The 18,540-nt window shown below is 30.8% G+C and overlaps 2 protein-coding genes, 1 long non-coding RNA gene and 2 other non-coding genes across 6 annotated transcripts; 2 read left to right on the forward strand and 3 right to left on the reverse strand.

Annotated features, from left to right (window-relative positions):
* Window positions 1–1,635: 1,635 nt before the first annotated feature.
* Window positions 1,636–7,048, reverse strand: LOC148230279 (uncharacterized). Of its 2 annotated transcripts, none has more exons than XM_088195187.1 (4): window positions 6,857–7,048; window positions 6,457–6,796; window positions 5,843–6,059; window positions 1,636–2,701 (listed from the first exon to the last, which is right to left on the reverse strand). In XM_088195187.1, exons 2-4 carry the CDS (start codon window positions 6,790–6,792, stop codon window positions 2,346–2,348), a joined length of 909 nt encoding a protein of 302 aa, XP_088051313.1. In that variant the 5' UTR covers window positions 6,793–6,796; window positions 6,857–7,048; the 3' UTR covers window positions 1,636–2,345. The 2 variants fall into 2 exon arrangements, with proteins under 2 accessions (XP_088051313.1, XP_088051314.1); XM_088195188.1 differs by having other exon boundaries at window positions 5,843–6,056; window positions 6,857–7,022.
* Window positions 7,049–9,363: 2,315 nt separating this feature from the next.
* Window positions 9,364–9,455, forward strand: TRNAI-UAU (transfer RNA isoleucine (anticodon UAU)). Its single transcript is given in 2 exon segments — window positions 9,364–9,401; window positions 9,420–9,455. It is a non-coding gene; the product is annotated as a tRNA-Ile (tRNA).
* Window positions 9,456–9,688: 233 nt separating this feature from the next.
* TRNAM-CAU (transfer RNA methionine (anticodon CAU)) lies at window positions 9,689–9,761 on the reverse strand. Its single transcript has one exon. It is a non-coding gene; the product is annotated as a tRNA-Met (tRNA).
* Window positions 9,762–12,860: 3,099 nt separating this feature from the next.
* On the reverse strand, window positions 12,861–13,592 carry Cks30A (Cyclin-dependent kinase subunit 30A). The gene is made up of 3 exons (XM_088196018.1): window positions 13,467–13,592; window positions 13,279–13,406; window positions 12,861–13,217 (listed from the first exon to the last, which is right to left on the reverse strand). The coding sequence occupies exons 1-3, from the start codon at window positions 13,520–13,522 to the stop codon at window positions 13,156–13,158; spliced, it is 246 nt and encodes an 81-aa protein (XP_088052144.1). The 5' UTR covers window positions 13,523–13,592; the 3' UTR covers window positions 12,861–13,155.
* A 174-nt stretch (window positions 13,593–13,766) lies between these two features.
* On the forward strand, window positions 13,767–17,773 carry LOC148230283 (uncharacterized). The gene is made up of 4 exons (XR_015811212.1): window positions 13,767–13,821; window positions 17,152–17,351; window positions 17,416–17,612; window positions 17,686–17,773. It is a non-coding gene; the product is annotated as an uncharacterized LOC148230283 (long non-coding RNA).
* Window positions 17,774–18,540: the final 767 nt, after the last annotated feature.

Here is an 18,540-nt window from a genome sequence, read left to right on the forward strand (position 1 = left end):
TTTCAGTTCTCTATCTAATTGTTATTAAGTCTAACTACTCGTTATTGTCTAATTAAGATATAGATATACTGTATATGCATAAAAGCAGCATAGTCTATAGAATACGCTGCTACGCTGTCAGCGGAGATATGAAACGCATTCCATCGCATTATGAAACTACCCTTCAGGTTTTTCAGGTATTCCTGGATTTTTGCTAGTATTTTGACAATGTCTATTCAGATACGCAATCGTTTGTTTAATTCCAGTGGATTAATTCCGATATTACACTATGTTTTAAAAATATGAGAGATATCCTTACCGATGTTACATCGGACTTCTAGTATGAGTTATACTTTAAAAAAATCTGTAAACACTGCACTGAAACGAATTTTTTTTTGTGTTTTGAACCTCTGGATTTCTTTCAATTATTTTAGTTCATAAATATTAGTAACATCTTTGGCTAGAGCACTAAATGAATACATTACGGTAAATACACAGTTTAACATGTGATTTTTTTATATGAAGTTCAAATGACAGCACAAATTTTTGCACGCAATGCAAGGTTTCTGAAATGCACAAATTTGTGCACGGTATTCAATGTGTTAATAAGACGGTCCTTAATTACCCTCATCTCAACTCATCTCTAAAATTAATATATTGTAAATCATTACATTCCATGCCTTAATAATTTCCTAATGAAATCATAATAAGATCATCAAAACCATTTACAGCAAGGTTGGCCTTGTATGATATATGATTATTATGATGCTAATAAACTGACACGTGATATGATTACACATTGTAATGTCTTGTATGCAACCTCAATTATCGATTATTCAAAACCACTTATGAATTATTATTTAAAATAATATATATTTTTATAGAAAAACCATTAGCCTGTTCTTTAGGGTCACCATCCACAGCACACAAAGAAAGCATAATTTATTATAGTAATTAAAAATACCAGCTTTATCTGTATGAGCGATCAAACTGTCAGCTTCAGCAATTGATATCAATTTCAACATTTCCTATTTAACATGTAAACGAATAGCACATTACGTCATTCAATGCAATTAACAACAAATACGCATTGCATCTTAAATCATTGCTTTCTTACGAACACCGTTGTTTTAAATAGAAACGTCGCCTGATATTTATATTTAAATTGCCTGTCCCTATCTAGTATTAAATGCAAACAGATCAATTTTCTATATAGCAAATAGCACATTACTTCATCCAATCTCAAACAAAAATAGATACTTATAGATTATAGTTTTCATGTTGTTTTATTGCTTTCATAAGAAAATCATTTTTTAAATAATATTTTGAAATAAGAACATAAAATTATTTACATTAAACATAAATCGACGGTTGCGGCAAATATGGTTGCAACTCATGTTGTCATTTGATTGTTAAAAAATAATACTTATATCAGTTTTAACGATTTGAAAATATTACTTGGATTGGAATTGTTTTTTTAAATTGTTATTATTATTATAACATTAAAACAGTAAAATGGGTTACAAAAATATTAATCGGACGTCGAAATGTAACATTATTTTAAGTATATTTACAAAACGATCAATAATTAATTTGTTTAAGTGTAACGGAAGAAAAATTCAATGGCACCAAAAGTCATGTACGAAATAAAATTAATTGACGAATAACGGAATTTATTCAATTTATAAATGTATATACAAAATATTTTTATTTTTTCAATTTGTGCTTATGTTGTAAAATTTCAACATCTTCAAAAAATATCGATGAAATAAAAATCTAAATCAAAAAGTAAGAGAATTTGAAGAATATACAAATTTGATTCATTATGTTAATAAAAAATGGGATTATATTCATAAAATTATTTACAACGCAATTTATTATCTTTTTTTAACAATACAAATCAATATTTTAAAGTTTATCAGTCTTTTCGTGCTTAATCTAAGGTGGGAGAATTTTATTCATTATTGTATTATCGATACGAGGTAAGTACAATTTAAATCAAATATAAAACATTTTTCGATAATAAAAATAGAAAATACAGATCGTTATGTATTTTTTTTTAAATATACATTAAATTTTTCAATCCTGGACTATTAACGCTTAAAAAACAACGTCGTTTAAAATTATTTAACAGAGACGACAGGTGTTGTGTACAAAGCCAAATTCTAGGCCCATCACTTTTAACATTCATTCTTTTTACACTCATGATTCACAAGTCTGCAACAATTTTTATAAATTATTCAATCATCCTAACGAGCTATTTACGGTTTTAAACCCAGAAACTCTCCCGTCCGTCTCCGATTATCAAACATAATACGTTTTGTAATTTCTAGCTTAGCATATACATAATATCACATTGAGTTTTTTTACGTGTCATGAGATATATGGTTCAACTTTATTTTTTTCTTCGCCGTCGGAGAAACAGGCGGACTCTCCTCGTCTACCAGACCCACGCTAAGGTCCAAGTTGTCCTCGTCCAAGAGGTAACGGGTGGGGAACTGGCCGCTCTCCAGCGTATGCAGCATTTGGAATCCTGGTCCGAGCGTGTCTCCCAAACCTTCGAGACTAGCCGGAAAGTGAAGCTGAGGAACGTCAGCGATCGGCGCCTCTTCGAATCCTCTCTGAGCCGCGTCGTGGCACGAGACAACAGTGTCGTTATACCATCGGGGTAAATCCGCTACGCCTAGTTCCGTGAACACTTTACTCATTACATCAGCGAATCCTGAAAATAAGGGAAGAATATGAAGTGGATTTATAGGATTGAACTGCAGTACTTGAATTTTTATATATCTAGGGTGATTAGTGAGAGATTAAGTGTAATTGCAGAAGACACTTATCAATTAATGAGAATCCTTCACAGCCTATAGGTATCTCGATTAAGATTTTACATTTGTAATGTTTAAAAGTAAAACAAAGCATCTCTGCCGTCACCTTCCACTTTTTGGTCAAAGTCAAATTTGATCATTTTTTTTCGATTATTTCCAAATGAGTTTTTTCGTTTGACAATAAATATATATTTGATTATTATTATGAAAATTTGAATTGGGAACAATTAAAATTTGTATTTAAAACGAAAAAGGTTAAAAACCACTGAGTTTCTTAAAAATTCTAAAATGAATGTATATTTTCATAGGCATAAAATGTTTTTTTATACGATTTCTAAATATTTCAAAAAAGAAATCTACTAGTGATTGTCGCAAAATTTCTAAAATATTTTTAGAAACTATAAATATCTTAAATTAAAAGCATATAAAATATGTTAAATTATAGTTAAATAATAATAAAAATTGTTTTTAAACTTGATATTAAAAAAAAATTGACAAAAATCAAATACATTTAATGAGAAAAATGTCCGATTTTTGTTCAAACCCAAACCTAATTTAATGAAAGTTCTAAAACTAATTATAGTTGTTGAATTTCCATTAGATTAATTAGTTTAGGTTAGTTTTGGGTTTGAACATAAAATATTGCTCAATGTAATTTTTTTATTTTATAAAGATATATTTATTTAATGCTCAGATTTTAATATTTTAATGCACACCACAAGTAAAATGTTGCTCAATCTAATATTTTTATTGAACATAGATATATTTATTCAATGTTCATTTTTTATTATTGTAACGCACAAACAATTTGATGTATGGAACAAAGTATTTATTTAAATGCATATATCTCTTAAAATAATTCCCTGTTAAATCGAACTCATTTAATTAAAAGTAATTAATAAAATTTTAAGCAACTTAAAATAATTGAAAAACACTGGTGATTTTTTAAAAATAAACTAAAATCAACTAAAATCATAGAAAACAAATAGTAGTAAAATAGAAAAAAACTTTTTAAACAACAAAGCATTTATATTAATTTTAAGTTAGATTATAATATAATTTGTTTTTTTAATCCTGTAAGCAGTATCGCCGCACATGTACAGTGGTTGATCTTTCACTGTTTTTTAAAATCCCAGATAGTTATATATTAACATATATAGCTGAAGAAATTATATATAAATTAAAAACATTATATTTATATAATAAAATTTTAAATTTAATTTAATGTAAATGATGTGGTGATCGGATTCACAAACGAAAATTGCGCACACATAAATTTCACAGTGAAAAATTTTAACGTAGATGCAGTGGCGTAGCTAGGGTATGTGCTGCCCAGGGCGATCCTTAAAATTGCCGCCGCCCCCGCATACATTTTTTGCAAGGTCATAAAATTAGTATTTCTTAAAATAATAAATTGGTTATTATTAAGCTCTTTTTATTCATGGATTTATAAATGTTTTAGTGCATTTAGGGTTAAGAACCACATTAGACAATCCCATCGCGAATATGCCACCCCCAAGCAACGCCCGCCCCTTTCGCCCCCCCCCCCCATATCTACGCCACTGCATATTTGATTGTTTGATTTTCAAATATATTTTACTTTAAATTCCAAAATCCGTTAAGTATATCATACTAAATTACTAATATAATTGTAAAATATTTTTATAACATGATATTTTAAAATTAAAATCATATTTACATATGTTTTAAATGCACAATATTTTCATATATATTTACTTATTCTTAAATTTACTTATATGTATCATATGTATGTGTATATATTTGAAATTATTGCTGTGTGCACTTTTTCTTTGCACAATAATTACTGAACCAAATGATTTCTATAGAAAATATCAATAAATTTAAGAGTACGAAATAGATTAACATAACAAAAAATATTATAAAATAAATTTATAAAAAATATTAAGAGCTTCTGATTAGATACAAAAAATTCCGTAGAGGCCAAATAATATATAAAATAAATTAACGAAATTTAATAACAGAAAAATGTTAAAATAAATTATTAAACATATCTACTAATACAAAAAAGTAAAATAAATCGTTAAAATGTATATATCTCTAATAAGAGGTAAATCATAAAATGATATATTTTATACTACTTTAAAATTGAAAAAATATAAATATTTAGATCCACTGATGATTTCTTAAAAAATACTAAATAATAAGTATTTAAAGAGTTATCAAACATATTTAGGCAATATAAATAATAACAAAAACATATTTAAATTTAAAAAAAACAATGTTTTTTTTTTAATTTTCTAAAAACATACATATTTCAAGTCAATATAATTAGTTCTTTAAACATTAAAAATTTTTAAATAAAATAAAATTTAGATCTACTAGTAATATTCTTTAAATTTCTATTACAGGCATATATTTCTAAATAATGGTTTGTTTTTAAACGATTTTAAAATTTAAATTTAAAAATAGTTTGAGAACTGTTGGTAAGTTTACAAAATAGAAATGGAAAAGATGTATATTATCAAGTTGAAATATTCTTCGTATTACCACATTTTTTAACAGATTAAATGCAACTTTTAAATAAATTTAGACTTACAGCTAAAAACTGGCTGCCCAATCAAAGCCATTATTTGGCTTCTTATCAGTAATGTATTAAAGCTAAATAATAAGAAAACAAATGGAATTTTAACAACTTTAATATTCTAAAAGTGAAAAGTTCGAGAAACACTTTTTCTAATTTTTACCCAAAATTTTATTAAATACAGTGAAACCTCGACAAAAGTACATATTTTGTAATTTTGCTATAAAATGTAAAAATACGACATTAACCTTTTGATTGCCAAAATCCGATATATCCTTTTTGATAATTTGGCGGAATTACGGTTCCGATGTTGAACAAGGAATCATATACATTTTTAATGGGATGTAGGTATTTGCTTTGGTGGAAAATAACATTTTTCCGATCATATATATTTTATAATATGTAATAAATCGATATATAAATAGATAGTAGTCCCAAACGACTTATAGCAACCAATCTCGGCTAGCAATTATACCTGATGGATGTGCCGCAGCTTCCTTATCGACTACGGTTCTCATTGTCGAAGTGAGGATGCGGAGAAACTGGTCGACCGCGTCCGCTAAGGTGTCTATTGTACTACGCGTTGCACCGACAACTCCGGGCCTCGACACGATAGCTATGGCAGCTGCCTGCACCAATGCTCGCTGTCTAGCAGCTGCGCCCAACGGTAAAACAGGTCCTTCCGGCGTCTGCTAAAAGTTTAAATATACTTAGCACATAAGTTTAGAACTTTATTCAAATGTAAGAACTTTTATTAATAATAATAAGTCCTTATCTAACTATTATTCCAAAGAATTTAATATGTATTTTATTTAAAATTAATTTGTTTATAATTATTGTTATTATTAAATTTACATATATTATATATTTAGTTATTTATTCAATTTTTATTTATTACAATATATTTTACAATTTTGCTTATTTATTTATTTATGAATTTGAGAAAATTATCAATTAAAAAATAAATAAAACAATATATATTTAATAATTTACCAGTCGGTGAAACAATCAACTTGATATAAATCCAAATTGAATGCATATTTGTGACTACAGTTATAATATATTGTTTAAAACGTAATAAATGTATACCTGTTGCACAAATTTAAAATTGAATTGATTTTTGTCAAAGTTGTGATTGACGGCGGTCGGAGGAGACGGAGGCGGATGCGGATGCGGATGCGGATGCGCTTCTGTGCCGGCCATCGCCGTGGCGACCTGCCTGTTGTGCTCTACCAGCCGGACGGTCTTCAGCGACATGTTCTCTACCGGCAGCTCCACGGCGCGCCCCTGAGCCGGCGGCGCCGACTCGCAGTTGGGCTGAAGGGCGGTCTCTATCAAATTGGCGAAGTTCACTTTAGGAATATAAGCTAGTTGCTCGTCCATGCTGTCTTCCATCTCGCCCCAGTGCTTCATCTTATGAGACATTTCACTGCAAACGCGAATCACTCGTAAAACTCCAACGTAAATATAATTTCATTTTTGAGGTTACCTCAAGTTTTCTTCTGAACAAAATCCTAAAATGTTTATTGTCGCATTTTGCGGGTTTCGCGTGTACAATCATAGCTTCGCGTGCGATCGCCCCTTTGCATACTTCTAATCTAATAAGGAAAACTTCTACGAAACACAACAGTTTGACAGAAGCCAAGCACAAAACTAACGCTTTGGCCATAACCGAGTGACCGGCGACCAAATTTTAATTATATTTTTACTGTGCATTAGCGTTTTAATAATTGCTTATAACAATATCTACACCAAAATTACAAGCTTTTTGTCAACTACTTTTGACAATGCTACAATAAATACAATAAAAACAAAAGTTCACAAATCGTGTAATAAAACATTTTATTTCATTTATTTCTCAAAATAATCTCCTTTTAGCTCTTTACATTTCTTCCAACGATGCTTCAATTTTTCGATGCTTCATACCAAAAATAATCGGTTATCATGCGCCTATAACGCTTACCATTGGGTGCTACAGTTAAACCTTTATCGTTTTAAAAAAGTAAGATCTAATCTAACTATAACATTTTTTTTATTCAACTGTTTCGACAGTGAACAGTTAATACCCCGTGATTTGTTGCATATAGGTAGTATAACGAATCTATTTGAAGTGAGAATTATATAAATTGGCTTACTATATATTTTTTAACTATTCCAAATTGTATTTATGGAAAAATGCTAAAAACGCGTTTATCTAACAATTTTAACTCTTTAATTGATTTTTTCTTCTTGCTTATTTTCCTCTAAGAGATGAATTGGCTTAGTTTGTAATTTAGACTTGCCCTAATGGAAATTATAACTATAATTAGTTTTAGAACATTCATTAGATCAAACTGGGTTTAGTTAATTCGTATAGGTTAGGTTTGGGTTTGAACAGCAAATGGACGTTTCGCAACTGTCAAATTGAGTTTTTAGAGCAGCGCATAATTTTTATATTTTTGTTATTATTGCCCTGTAATGCAAACCATTTACTGTGACTGTATTTCCTGCTTTATTTTCAAACAAGTACGGGCCCAATCACTCCACCAGCCTAAATCCGCACCAAACAATGATGCATAGTGGATGCAATGACTTCTCTTGAATCACTTTTGGGTTTTCCGCACCTCAAATTCTTCAATTTTGCTTGTTTACGTGGCCACTGAATTCAAAAAGTGCCTTATCAGTGAAGATAATACTTTTAGAAAACTGTTTATTCACTTGCTGCTGTTCAATCAACCAATTAACATATTCTCTTCGCTTAAAGTGGTCTGCTGGTTTGAGTTCTCGAGTTAATTGGATTTTGTAGGCATGCAGCTTCAGTTTTTTCATGAGAATTCGCTGTAAGGTGCTTCTTGAAATATCTAACTATTGAGAACGATGACGAATTAATGTCCTTGGGTTTTTGGTAACACTTTCTCTCGCTACGGCTGTTTTCGAAAGAATGCCTACTATTATGACGCATAGGTGCCTTATTGTGTACAATCGAACCAGTTTCCTCATTTTTTTAATTAATCTACTAATTTATGACTTATTTGGAACATAATTTCGACCGAAAATTCCATGAAGTTTACGAAATGTTTCATTAAACTTTCTCCATTTTTGTAATGAGTTTTAACAATAATAATTCGTTGTTCTTTTGTGTATCGTATCATGTTTACTACACAAGGTTGGCAAATGAAAAACATTAAAAATTTTGAATGGCCTACTTGATAAAAAAATGGTGTGAAATTTAAAAAAGGCGCTCTTATTGGAACACCTTTATATAACTGCTTTTAAGGACACAATAATGACAAGATAACTGGCATAGTTTTTTCGGGTTTTATGCCGAAGTGGTTAGACTTTGCAGTCATAATAGAAAAGCTGGTTTATTGTACTTAATTAAACATTTTATTTAATTAAGTACAATTTACCACAGTAGAGAAATAGTTTTTTTATCACAAATGCAGCTTTTGGAAATCAGAAAGTTTTCGCTGGCGTATCGAGTTGTATTCTGTCGACTGAGTGCTAATAGAGTGACTGGGATTGACTTCGTCATCTCGTATCCTCGTGATGCTATGTGGACGATCCTTTGAAGTCTTTCCCAGTTTGTATTTAAAAGATTAGTTTTTCATTATATTTGCGATTTATCGGTTTTTGAAGTTACGATAACTGCCGTTCTTATCAGATATTCGTGAAAATTTCATATTAAATTCTAAAATAAATGTACTAGGTACTTGCCATAGATTTGAGCAAATTACTTTAAAAATATTTTTTAATAAATATATTGGGGACCTTGAAAAATTTCCTTTTTTTTATAAGCTATGAACTTTTTTTATTCATCAAAAAGAAATTTTAGAAAATCGTCCTATCAGAAAAAAAAAACATTTAATTTTTAAAACAATGTAATATGTTTTATTATATATCATAGTATTAAAGAATACGCAATTCAGCGTTGACATATCAATGTCATACATGCGTAGTGATACTTCTCGCGCTCGCTGCGTTAACTGTACGCTTATTTTGGACGGCGCATCATCGTCCCCAGTGGCGCAATTGGTCAGCGCACGGTACTTATAAGACAGTGGTCGTGAGCGATGCCGGGGTTGTGAGTTCGAGCCTCACCTGGGGAAGTTTTTTTTATTTTTTTTATTTGTTTTCTGATTTCTATTTATTTATATAATAAATTATGTTAATTAATAATGTTAACTTATGTACCTTAATATTTATTCAACGCCATATTGTATAAATATTAAATTTATTTTAAAATACTCTGTTTATACAGTTGGCGAAAATTTTTTATAAGAAAAGAAATGAAATAAAATATTAGAATCAAAAACATCAAAGAGCAAATGCAAAAAATAAATGCCCCGGGTGAGGATCGAACTCACGACCTTAAGATTATGAGACTTACGCGCTGCCTACTGCGCCACCGAGGCCGGTGTCGAAACGTGCAAATTTTGCCTTTTAGTAACGCGATAAAAATAAATTAAAATGCTTTGAAATAAAATTTAAACTTTCAAATTATAAGATAATTAAATTGCAAATAGTATTGCCAGATCATTAAACGCAAAGTCCAGACATTGGCCTGGTTTGAATAAGGAATTAAAAGAAGTCATCGAATGAAATTATATGTTTAGTACACTGATTAAAAAAATCGAATTTTTTAGATTTGTTTAGATTAGACAGTTATGCTGGCGATCATTTTTTAGCTCCCAACTATTTTAAATTTTACAATAATTCGTTTTCAGATAGTATAATTTAATTATAGTATACATAAAAAATAAAATATATATTATTATGTTAAAGCAATATTTATGTTTAGACTTTTTACTACCTCCAATTTATTTTATGTATTATATATATTTTTATGATACAAACGATATTTATATTAGTGTAACCTTGTTTTACGTGAAAAACTGATGTTTAGCATTGGGAAATGAATTATTTAACCATATTTAGAAATTCTGGCGCCTTTTTCGCTCTACGCACTCGCCAATTTTTGCTTCGCACTCATAATCTCACGCTTTGCAATGGTAATCTATTTTATTTGATTGCTATCTTATTACCATTGTGAAAATTTGTGCATTTTACGAAATCATAAATACTTATCAGATAAGAACCCGACGAGAAAATGATAAAATTATGTTAAGTTAGTAAAAATATAAAATAATCGTATAAATCCGCCAACTACAGCATAATTGTTAGAAATAATCAACAATAAAAATGTATATAATATAAGAACATACGGACAGACCGTACTTTTGCCGATTTCACGAGGTAAGCACGCAGCGACTGTGCGATCGTATAACAGTGTAAAGCGCTGTATTTCGTTCATTCAGAATATTAAAACAATATTATTATTAAACTTTTTGCCAAAGTTCCAATTGCAAATGTAATTTGTAAATGATTTTTGTAATATATTATTTTGGATGCTACACGGTATTGAAGGTCGAGTTGAACTCTTGGATATTCTGAGTGCTCGACTGGACCAGATCGGATAGTCAAAGTGAAAGGGTCGTCTCGATCAATTCGAGTTTACCTGAATTTTCGTATGTTTTAAATATCTAATATGTTTTGCAGTTCCTATAACATCATTTCATGTAAGAGATGATGTTATAGATACTTGTCTATACAAATATATACCAAAATTATATAGTATGTATACTATCTAATTTTGGAATATATTTGTATAGACCAGTATCTAGTGGCGTAGTTAGGGTTTGTGCTGTCCGGGGTGAATTTTAATTTAGCGACCACCCCCCATACAATTATCTAATACAAAAATCTAACCGTCCTGAAAATCTGTAACTTAATACATGTCTTCAATATCATCTTCGCTACATACCCTTCACATATTATATGCATTTAAAACAATATGCAAAACAGTTTTCAAGAGTTTGACAGGGACGTCATTTGGGAGAGACAACATTTGCCCACCCCTCTTGACTTTTCCCTGAGTCTAGTTAAGGTCCTACAGACAATTAAATTAATTCGTTGAAAGTTATTCATGGGGTTTCACTATTCTGACCAACACTCGCTTGCTGCTGCTCTAACAGTTTAAGTGCGAGCTAACCTGTCCAACAGGCTGGGCGCAAGTAAGATATTTTATATGTTATTTTTACAATAAATAATTTATTGATATATTATTTTTTAATTCACTTGATCGTCCTATATTTTAATTCTGACTTTATGCTATTTTTATTCTAACCATTTGATATTTATTCTGACCCTAAATAATATACAGATGTTTCCGCTTAATTGTACCACTGGTTTATCTGATTTATTGGATCAAATCCCAAGGAACAGAAACCAAATAAGGGAACTAATAGTAATTTACTTTGGTTATTTGGGACAGCATTCCGTTTAATTAGGACGTCATTTGTAGGTGGAAGCATTTGCCCCTCCTTGAATTTGGACAGAAAATGCATATCATTCTATCAGTCTATTTTAAGCTCACACTAGTATCCCTGGTTGGAGTATTTGTTTTTGTAAATTGAATTTTAAAAATATGAATGTAAGACAAAGGATAATACTTGTCGTAGTGGATAGGTACCGTCGCATCATTCAAAAAAGCTATCGGCTCAGATAGGTCGATTCACTTCTGGACGTGATTTAGATAATCGATACTTTGAAGTGTCTATGTAAACCGAAGATGTTCTGGCTGTTACTTTGAACGGTTACATAATTACATTTAGCTCTGGAACTCTACATTTGTTATTAGAAAGTATTATTCCGAATTATCTAAAACTTAAATACATTACCTGCATTTCTTATTTCTCTGAAAAGCGTCAAAATCGAAGAGATTTCTCCATATCTTCAATACCATCGCCAAGACAATAGCGATACGCCTCTTTGTGCATTTTAGGGTTTGCTGCAGGGACGTCACTTCGGCTTTTTCCAGAGGAGGGCAAAAGTTGGTCATTTAGTAATCGTTTTTTAATATTTAAGTTTCATTGAGATTCACAGAATTTGAAAAAAAATAATTTGAGAATCGAATGGAGCATATCTAAACCGAATTTTGGCCAATAGAAGAGCGCAAAAAACAATTACCCTTCTCAGAAGCCATAATTGTTCTTGCGCCCTACTATTGACCAAAACTCGGTTTGAAAACTCTCATATCAAAAGTCCGTATTAATATCGGTAAAGATAGCTGTAGTATTTTTAAAACATAGTGTAATATCGAAGTAAAGTCAAACTATGGAGTAATATGTCTGAGAGATAAATTGGCTTAGTTCGTATTTTGGAGTTGACCTAATGAAAGTTGTCGAGATAAAATTTTACTTATTTTTGACCTAAAGAAAGTTTTTAGAACTTTTGGGTTTGAACATAAGACATTTTAGAGCAACGTATAATTTGAGTTAAATTATATTTTTGCTAATAGAAATGTGTATCTACTTCACTAGTGAAAATATACGTTGACTTTTCTTCATATGATATTTATGTAATAATATTAATTTTAATCGATTTAGTAAAAGTTAAAATAGGTATACTGCGATTCTTTACAAATTATTAGAAGAATTAATAAAAGTAGTAAATAGTTTTTGATTTTATATTTGTAAAAAAATACATAGTATTCTGGGAGAGATGAACCGTTTAGAATAATTCATGTGGGAGAGCTAAAAGTATAGTAATAGTAGTAATAGTAATAATAGTAATAATAATAATAATAATAATTTACAATGACTTATGGTAAATAATAGCGCTTAGAACTAGGCAAAATAATAATTATAATTAAATAGAGTGTTTCGATTATATTATGTACATTCTAAGCGATCACATTTTGTCTTATTTACACGACGGTTTAGATTTCGTTGGTCGGTGGTGTACGGTTCAATCGTTTCTCTCCGCCAGCGGAGTGGTGATTTTTCTTCGAAATAGGAGCACGTGAGGTTCTGCAAGTGAGATTGTTGTTATGAAATTGTTGTTGGAAATATGATATCTCGACTCGCGTACCTGGAACGTGAATCATGTAGTGCACCCAGCCCTGGCTCTGCTGGACGCCGATGCTTCGCCACTCGGATTCCAACATCAGGCGGTTCTTAGGCACCAGCTTCATCATCTCCTTGGGCAGCACCACGTGCCTGAAGACGGATACATATTAGAATCGTGTATAAGGTCGAGTTTTCGCACCGCGCGCTTACCGGTATTCGTGAAAATCGTCGTAGTATTTGTCGGAGTAATATATTTCGGGCGCCATGTCAAGCCGCTCGCTTCAACCGATTCTGTTTAAACGCACGCAGGTGTTGCCGCTCTGCAAAATCGCAACATCGAAAAATATCTTGACAGTTATCACCGCGTACGTCTATAATGATTTGTGTTCAATAGTAATGTGTTGCAAACTTATGCAATATGTTTTCAACTACCTAGTAATTTAATATTTATTAATACTACAAAATAGTGTATTAAAAAAAGAAATTGAAATCATTTTGCTAAGTGGCAACACAGTCAAGTCGGAATGACGTTCGACCGAGTGACGACCGTTTGGAGCTAACGACCGTATGCATTTGTATTTCAACGATTATATTTATTTATTACTATAATGTACTAATATTACACAATTACTTATTAGCTTAAACAATCCTATGATCAATTCTTTTCAATAATTTAATATTTGTTGTTTGATAAAATGTTTATTGTTAACATTTCTTTTTAATAAATCTAATTTCCATTTTATACTAGTCTGCAAAGATGTGAATTTGCACAATTTGGCCCATTTTTCCACCTTGCATGGAATGAGTTACAATTCTGATCATTTCTTTTTTTCTACCTCTATGTGATGACCTTTGTTTCGTTTATTACTTTTGTTTTTCTTATGTCTTTTATACGTTTTATACTTTTATACAAATACAGTCGATCCCCCCTATAACGTAGAGATTGGGACTTCGTTATAGGGGACTAGGCACCCATACAAATTTTGGGGTTAGGTTCTTTCAACTATATGTGTTCTTATTGCGACACTTTTTGAGTTCTTTTTTTAAAATGCGTATACAATGAATAAATAATAAAATCTTTTTCTGCACTATGTTTTATTTTAGGATATTAATTATATTAAAACCAAACAATAATGGTAATGGTACAAATGAAAAAAGTTAAACATCTTAAATTGTGTAATTATGCATTTATTTACTCTCACTTTCATTAATAACAGGATCATTTTATTTATTGTCTTCTGTCTGCATTTCTTCTCCAATTTTATAATATTGTGCGCTGACGCACAATATTATATATTAGATTACGTATTATTCTAAATGCACTAAAATTTTAATATTGGGTGTAAAGTATAATCATATATCTAAATATATTTTATTACTCATTAACACCTTTTTAGATTTGTAATAGATATGTACTACATAATTATATAATTTTATTATAAAAAATTTAAATAATTTTTTCCATAGCTGTACAAAAATAAATATTTTCTTACTGTATTGTGAAGAATAACCCTGGAATGTCACAGAATACATCTAGCGACGCCGAGAGACAAAACAGTAACAAAAACTACGCTTTTGGGGGGTTTACTGTATATGGTTGGATTTAAATTATTGACATTTGCGAAATGTCCAATTTCTGTTCAAACCCAAACCTAACCTAAACGATATGTACGATCGTAACATTTTGATATGTTGCCGTACAACTATTTATTAAAACGAAATTCACTAGTGGACTTAACAATAACTAATGATTTAGTTATATTTTCGGACCATTTATTTTATTTTACTAATCAAAAGCTGAATTATATACTGATGAAAAATTTATTCTTCTGATTGTTTATTTAATTTAATCGATCATTAACCCTTTCTGCTCATAAGGTGCGTGAGAAGCACCAGCGTTTGGCTCTATATTACTCGTAGGGTGCGTCAGGCGCACCATTTCAATTAATGAAATATAACGTCGATTTTTGGGTATTTCCTGTACATGTTTTGAATGGCATTTTTGCAGTGTTGTAGACAAGAATTTCAAGAAGCATATCTTATCAAAAAAGTATCATTTTTACTTGAATCAAGCCAGGGAGAGCTCATTTATCGCGATAAGTCGGGTTTTTTTGATGACTAAATTTAAATGCAGATGTGCCGTAGATTTCTCCTGAAGGCAATGGTTGGCGATCGTCCTTCGGTAGACACGCGTCGGTGACGTTTTTATTGCCTATTGGGGTTTCGACAGTGTCTCGAGTGTCCATAATTTGTGTCTAAGTAAGACTATAATGATTAATAATTTTGTTTTAATTACTAATTTTTTTAAATTTTATTGTGAAATTATTTTTTTTAATTTTATTGTGAAATTTTTTTTTTAAATTTTATTGTAAAAAAACAGTGCCATCGCTAAGTATAGTGATTGTAATGATAATATGATTTGTAATGATAGGGATTTCATGTTTGATTTTTCATCTTCCAATGATGATAGTAAAGAAAGTAACGTCGAAATTAGGCCGGTTGCCTTGAATGGAATACTACAGGCAATTAAAATAATAGCGAGGAAGAAACGGTACCTCAAACAAATCGCACCACATCAGAAAATTAGAGAATAATAACTAATAATCTACAATGTACCTTAAAAATAGCAATATTTCCACCAAATGATAAATGTCCTGGGCCCCAAGTTCCCGCAAACTGTATACAACCTATTGATTATTTTCAATTGTTTTACACTGATGAGTTGGTATACTAATATAATTTGGGGACTTACGAAAAATTAAAAAATAATATTTTTCCATATTTGTTTCTTTAATTTATAATAAATCAACATCCCACATATTACCTTGTTTATTTTTATATAAAAATATGCTATTTAAGCATTATTAGCTCGAATATATAAAATCACAAACAAATATGTACCATAAAGCTACTCATTAAAAGTTTTGTCTAATTTTAATTAAGAAATATATAAAATAAAATGACATTATCTGCAACGTTTCATTTGACCTTCGATGGGACGTATTTTAGTTTTTAAAAATATACCTAACATCAGTTTATATAAACATAGATATAACTTGTGGATTTTTAAATTGTTGTAAAACGGTACAATTTTGTATTTCTGCAAACGATGTAAGCTTTCTTCGTTCGCAGGTAGAGATATCTAAAACTGAGCGGCATGTCTTTTTATTTGTGTATATTTATTTATTTATGGTTAAAACATTTTTTTTAAAAAACCAATGGTACTTGAGAGAACCAAAAAAAATTAAAATGTAATTTAGAGAAATGCAAGTATTTGTTCTGATTTCTTCGTTTTTGGTATTAGTTTATTCATATTTATGCTCTACATATATAATTTTAATTTTTAAAAAGAATTTAACATTTTTCATTTTTCCCGAGCTGGCGACATACATAGTACAAAAACGATTACGAGTGCAAAGGGTTAATGAAATTATTTACTTATCTAATAATTAGTTTCCAATATAAAATTAATTTTAAATCCATTTTTAACTTGTTCTCAATTATCATTGTTCTGTTTTGTCACAGTTCTGATTCGACATGTTCTATTTTATCATGTTCTGTTTCGTCCGGTTACTATTATTCATTTAAGATGCAATGACAGATATCTTTGGATTTGTCTAATAGTTTCGAAATAACTGGCGTCTACCATTTGTCAATTCCACTTAAATGGCTGTACATTTTGTTATCTCCGGATACGTTATATTTACAGCTGCTTCAATACACTGCTTCATTATTTTACAATCTGAAAGGTTTTAAATATTACTGATTGAATAGCTCGCAGTAATATTTTTTAACAAATTCAGCAAGAGCTATGAAAACATTATCGTTACTTTGTTCATGTTCAACCGAATGTTCAGTCAGTCTCTTAAACGTATGCTTTTATTATATAATACAGATCATAGACGAAAAGGGGTATGAAAGAAAAATATACCAATATTATATCAAGAACTAATATTGTCTATCAGCGGAAAGAACTCGAAAATCTTTCACTGGGTGAGCAGAAATTTATAACAACTCCATAGAAGGACCTTCAGGTTGTTACGGCTGTCCAGCAAGTTTTCCCTTTATCGAGTTATGTCAATATATCACAACAAGGTAAATATTTTTACACTAATCGATTATAATCCACGCTCTTAATTTAAACGTAATATTTTTTCAGCTTTCAGAATAAATATGTATTTTATCACAAATCGGTAAAACTCCTGCGAGTTCTCTGCACCAAAACAATGGCTTTGAAACTTTCGTTGAATGCTGAGAATCAACATAAGGAAATCGTACATCCGTACATAATCAGAAGAAAGAGGAAGAAGAGATATTGAATTTAACCTTATTATCGTATAGGGTGAAAGATCGACGGTATGTAGTTTTCTTTTAGAGTTTCTACGTGGTCGTAATCGTCCAGAATTCTCTAACGTTTTTGGTTTCTCAGATAATTTAACTTTGGTGTCGTATGTCCCAAAAAAATACAAAGCGGTCACCCTATTGTCTATACAACATCACGACTGCAGTGTAGAAAATGGGGAAAGAAAAAGACCAGAAATAATTCTTCATTACAATCAAACAAAAGGAGGCGATAAAATGACACAGGCTTATTATTGTGCGAGGGCAACAAGAAGATGGCCATTCAGGATGTTTATGGAAATAATAGATATGGCTGTCCTGAACGCTTATATATTATGCACCATAAAGCACCCTGAAAGGATGAAAGATAATAGAAGCAGAAGGCAAATTTTTATTCATGAATTAGCAATAGATTTAATAAAAAAATCTAGAATGTCGTTAAAGCACTGGAAAATATCATCACAAACACATTCAACGTGGCTTTGAAATTTTTAATAAATCCACGACCAGTGTCCCTTCTTCAACGATCCAGCAAACGACTCAAGGTAAATGATGCACTTTATATATTTATTTATAAAGTGCATCATTTACCTTGAGTCGTTTGCTCTTGTGCGTGCACAAGAAGCAGCGCGGCGGACTCCTGCAGTAGACTATGTATCCGCACTGTCTGCATAGCTTGGATCGGTCGGGTACAGTGCACCTCGCGGCTGTGTGCCCGAAGGCCATGCAGCGGTAGCAGCGGAGCAGTTCTACTCGCTCTGATGAGTGTGATCTTTATTTTCCCTTCTTTCAGAAGGGAATCGGTCTTGCGGTCGTGCGGAATTTTAACGCGGCTGGACCCCTGTGGAACGCCTGCCGTGATGTTTCGGTGTGATTTTTTACCCATGCAATCGTACTCCAGTACCCCGTCGGAGAAATAGCTTTTTATCATCCGAACCGTGCG

The sequence above is a fragment of the Plectrocnemia conspersa genome, unplaced genomic scaffold, assembly GCF_051122295.1.
Source record: "Plectrocnemia conspersa isolate PC_06_02 unplaced genomic scaffold, ASM5112229v1 ptg000010l, whole genome shotgun sequence".
Lineage (NCBI taxonomy): Eukaryota > Metazoa > Arthropoda > Insecta > Trichoptera > Polycentropodidae > Plectrocnemia > Plectrocnemia conspersa.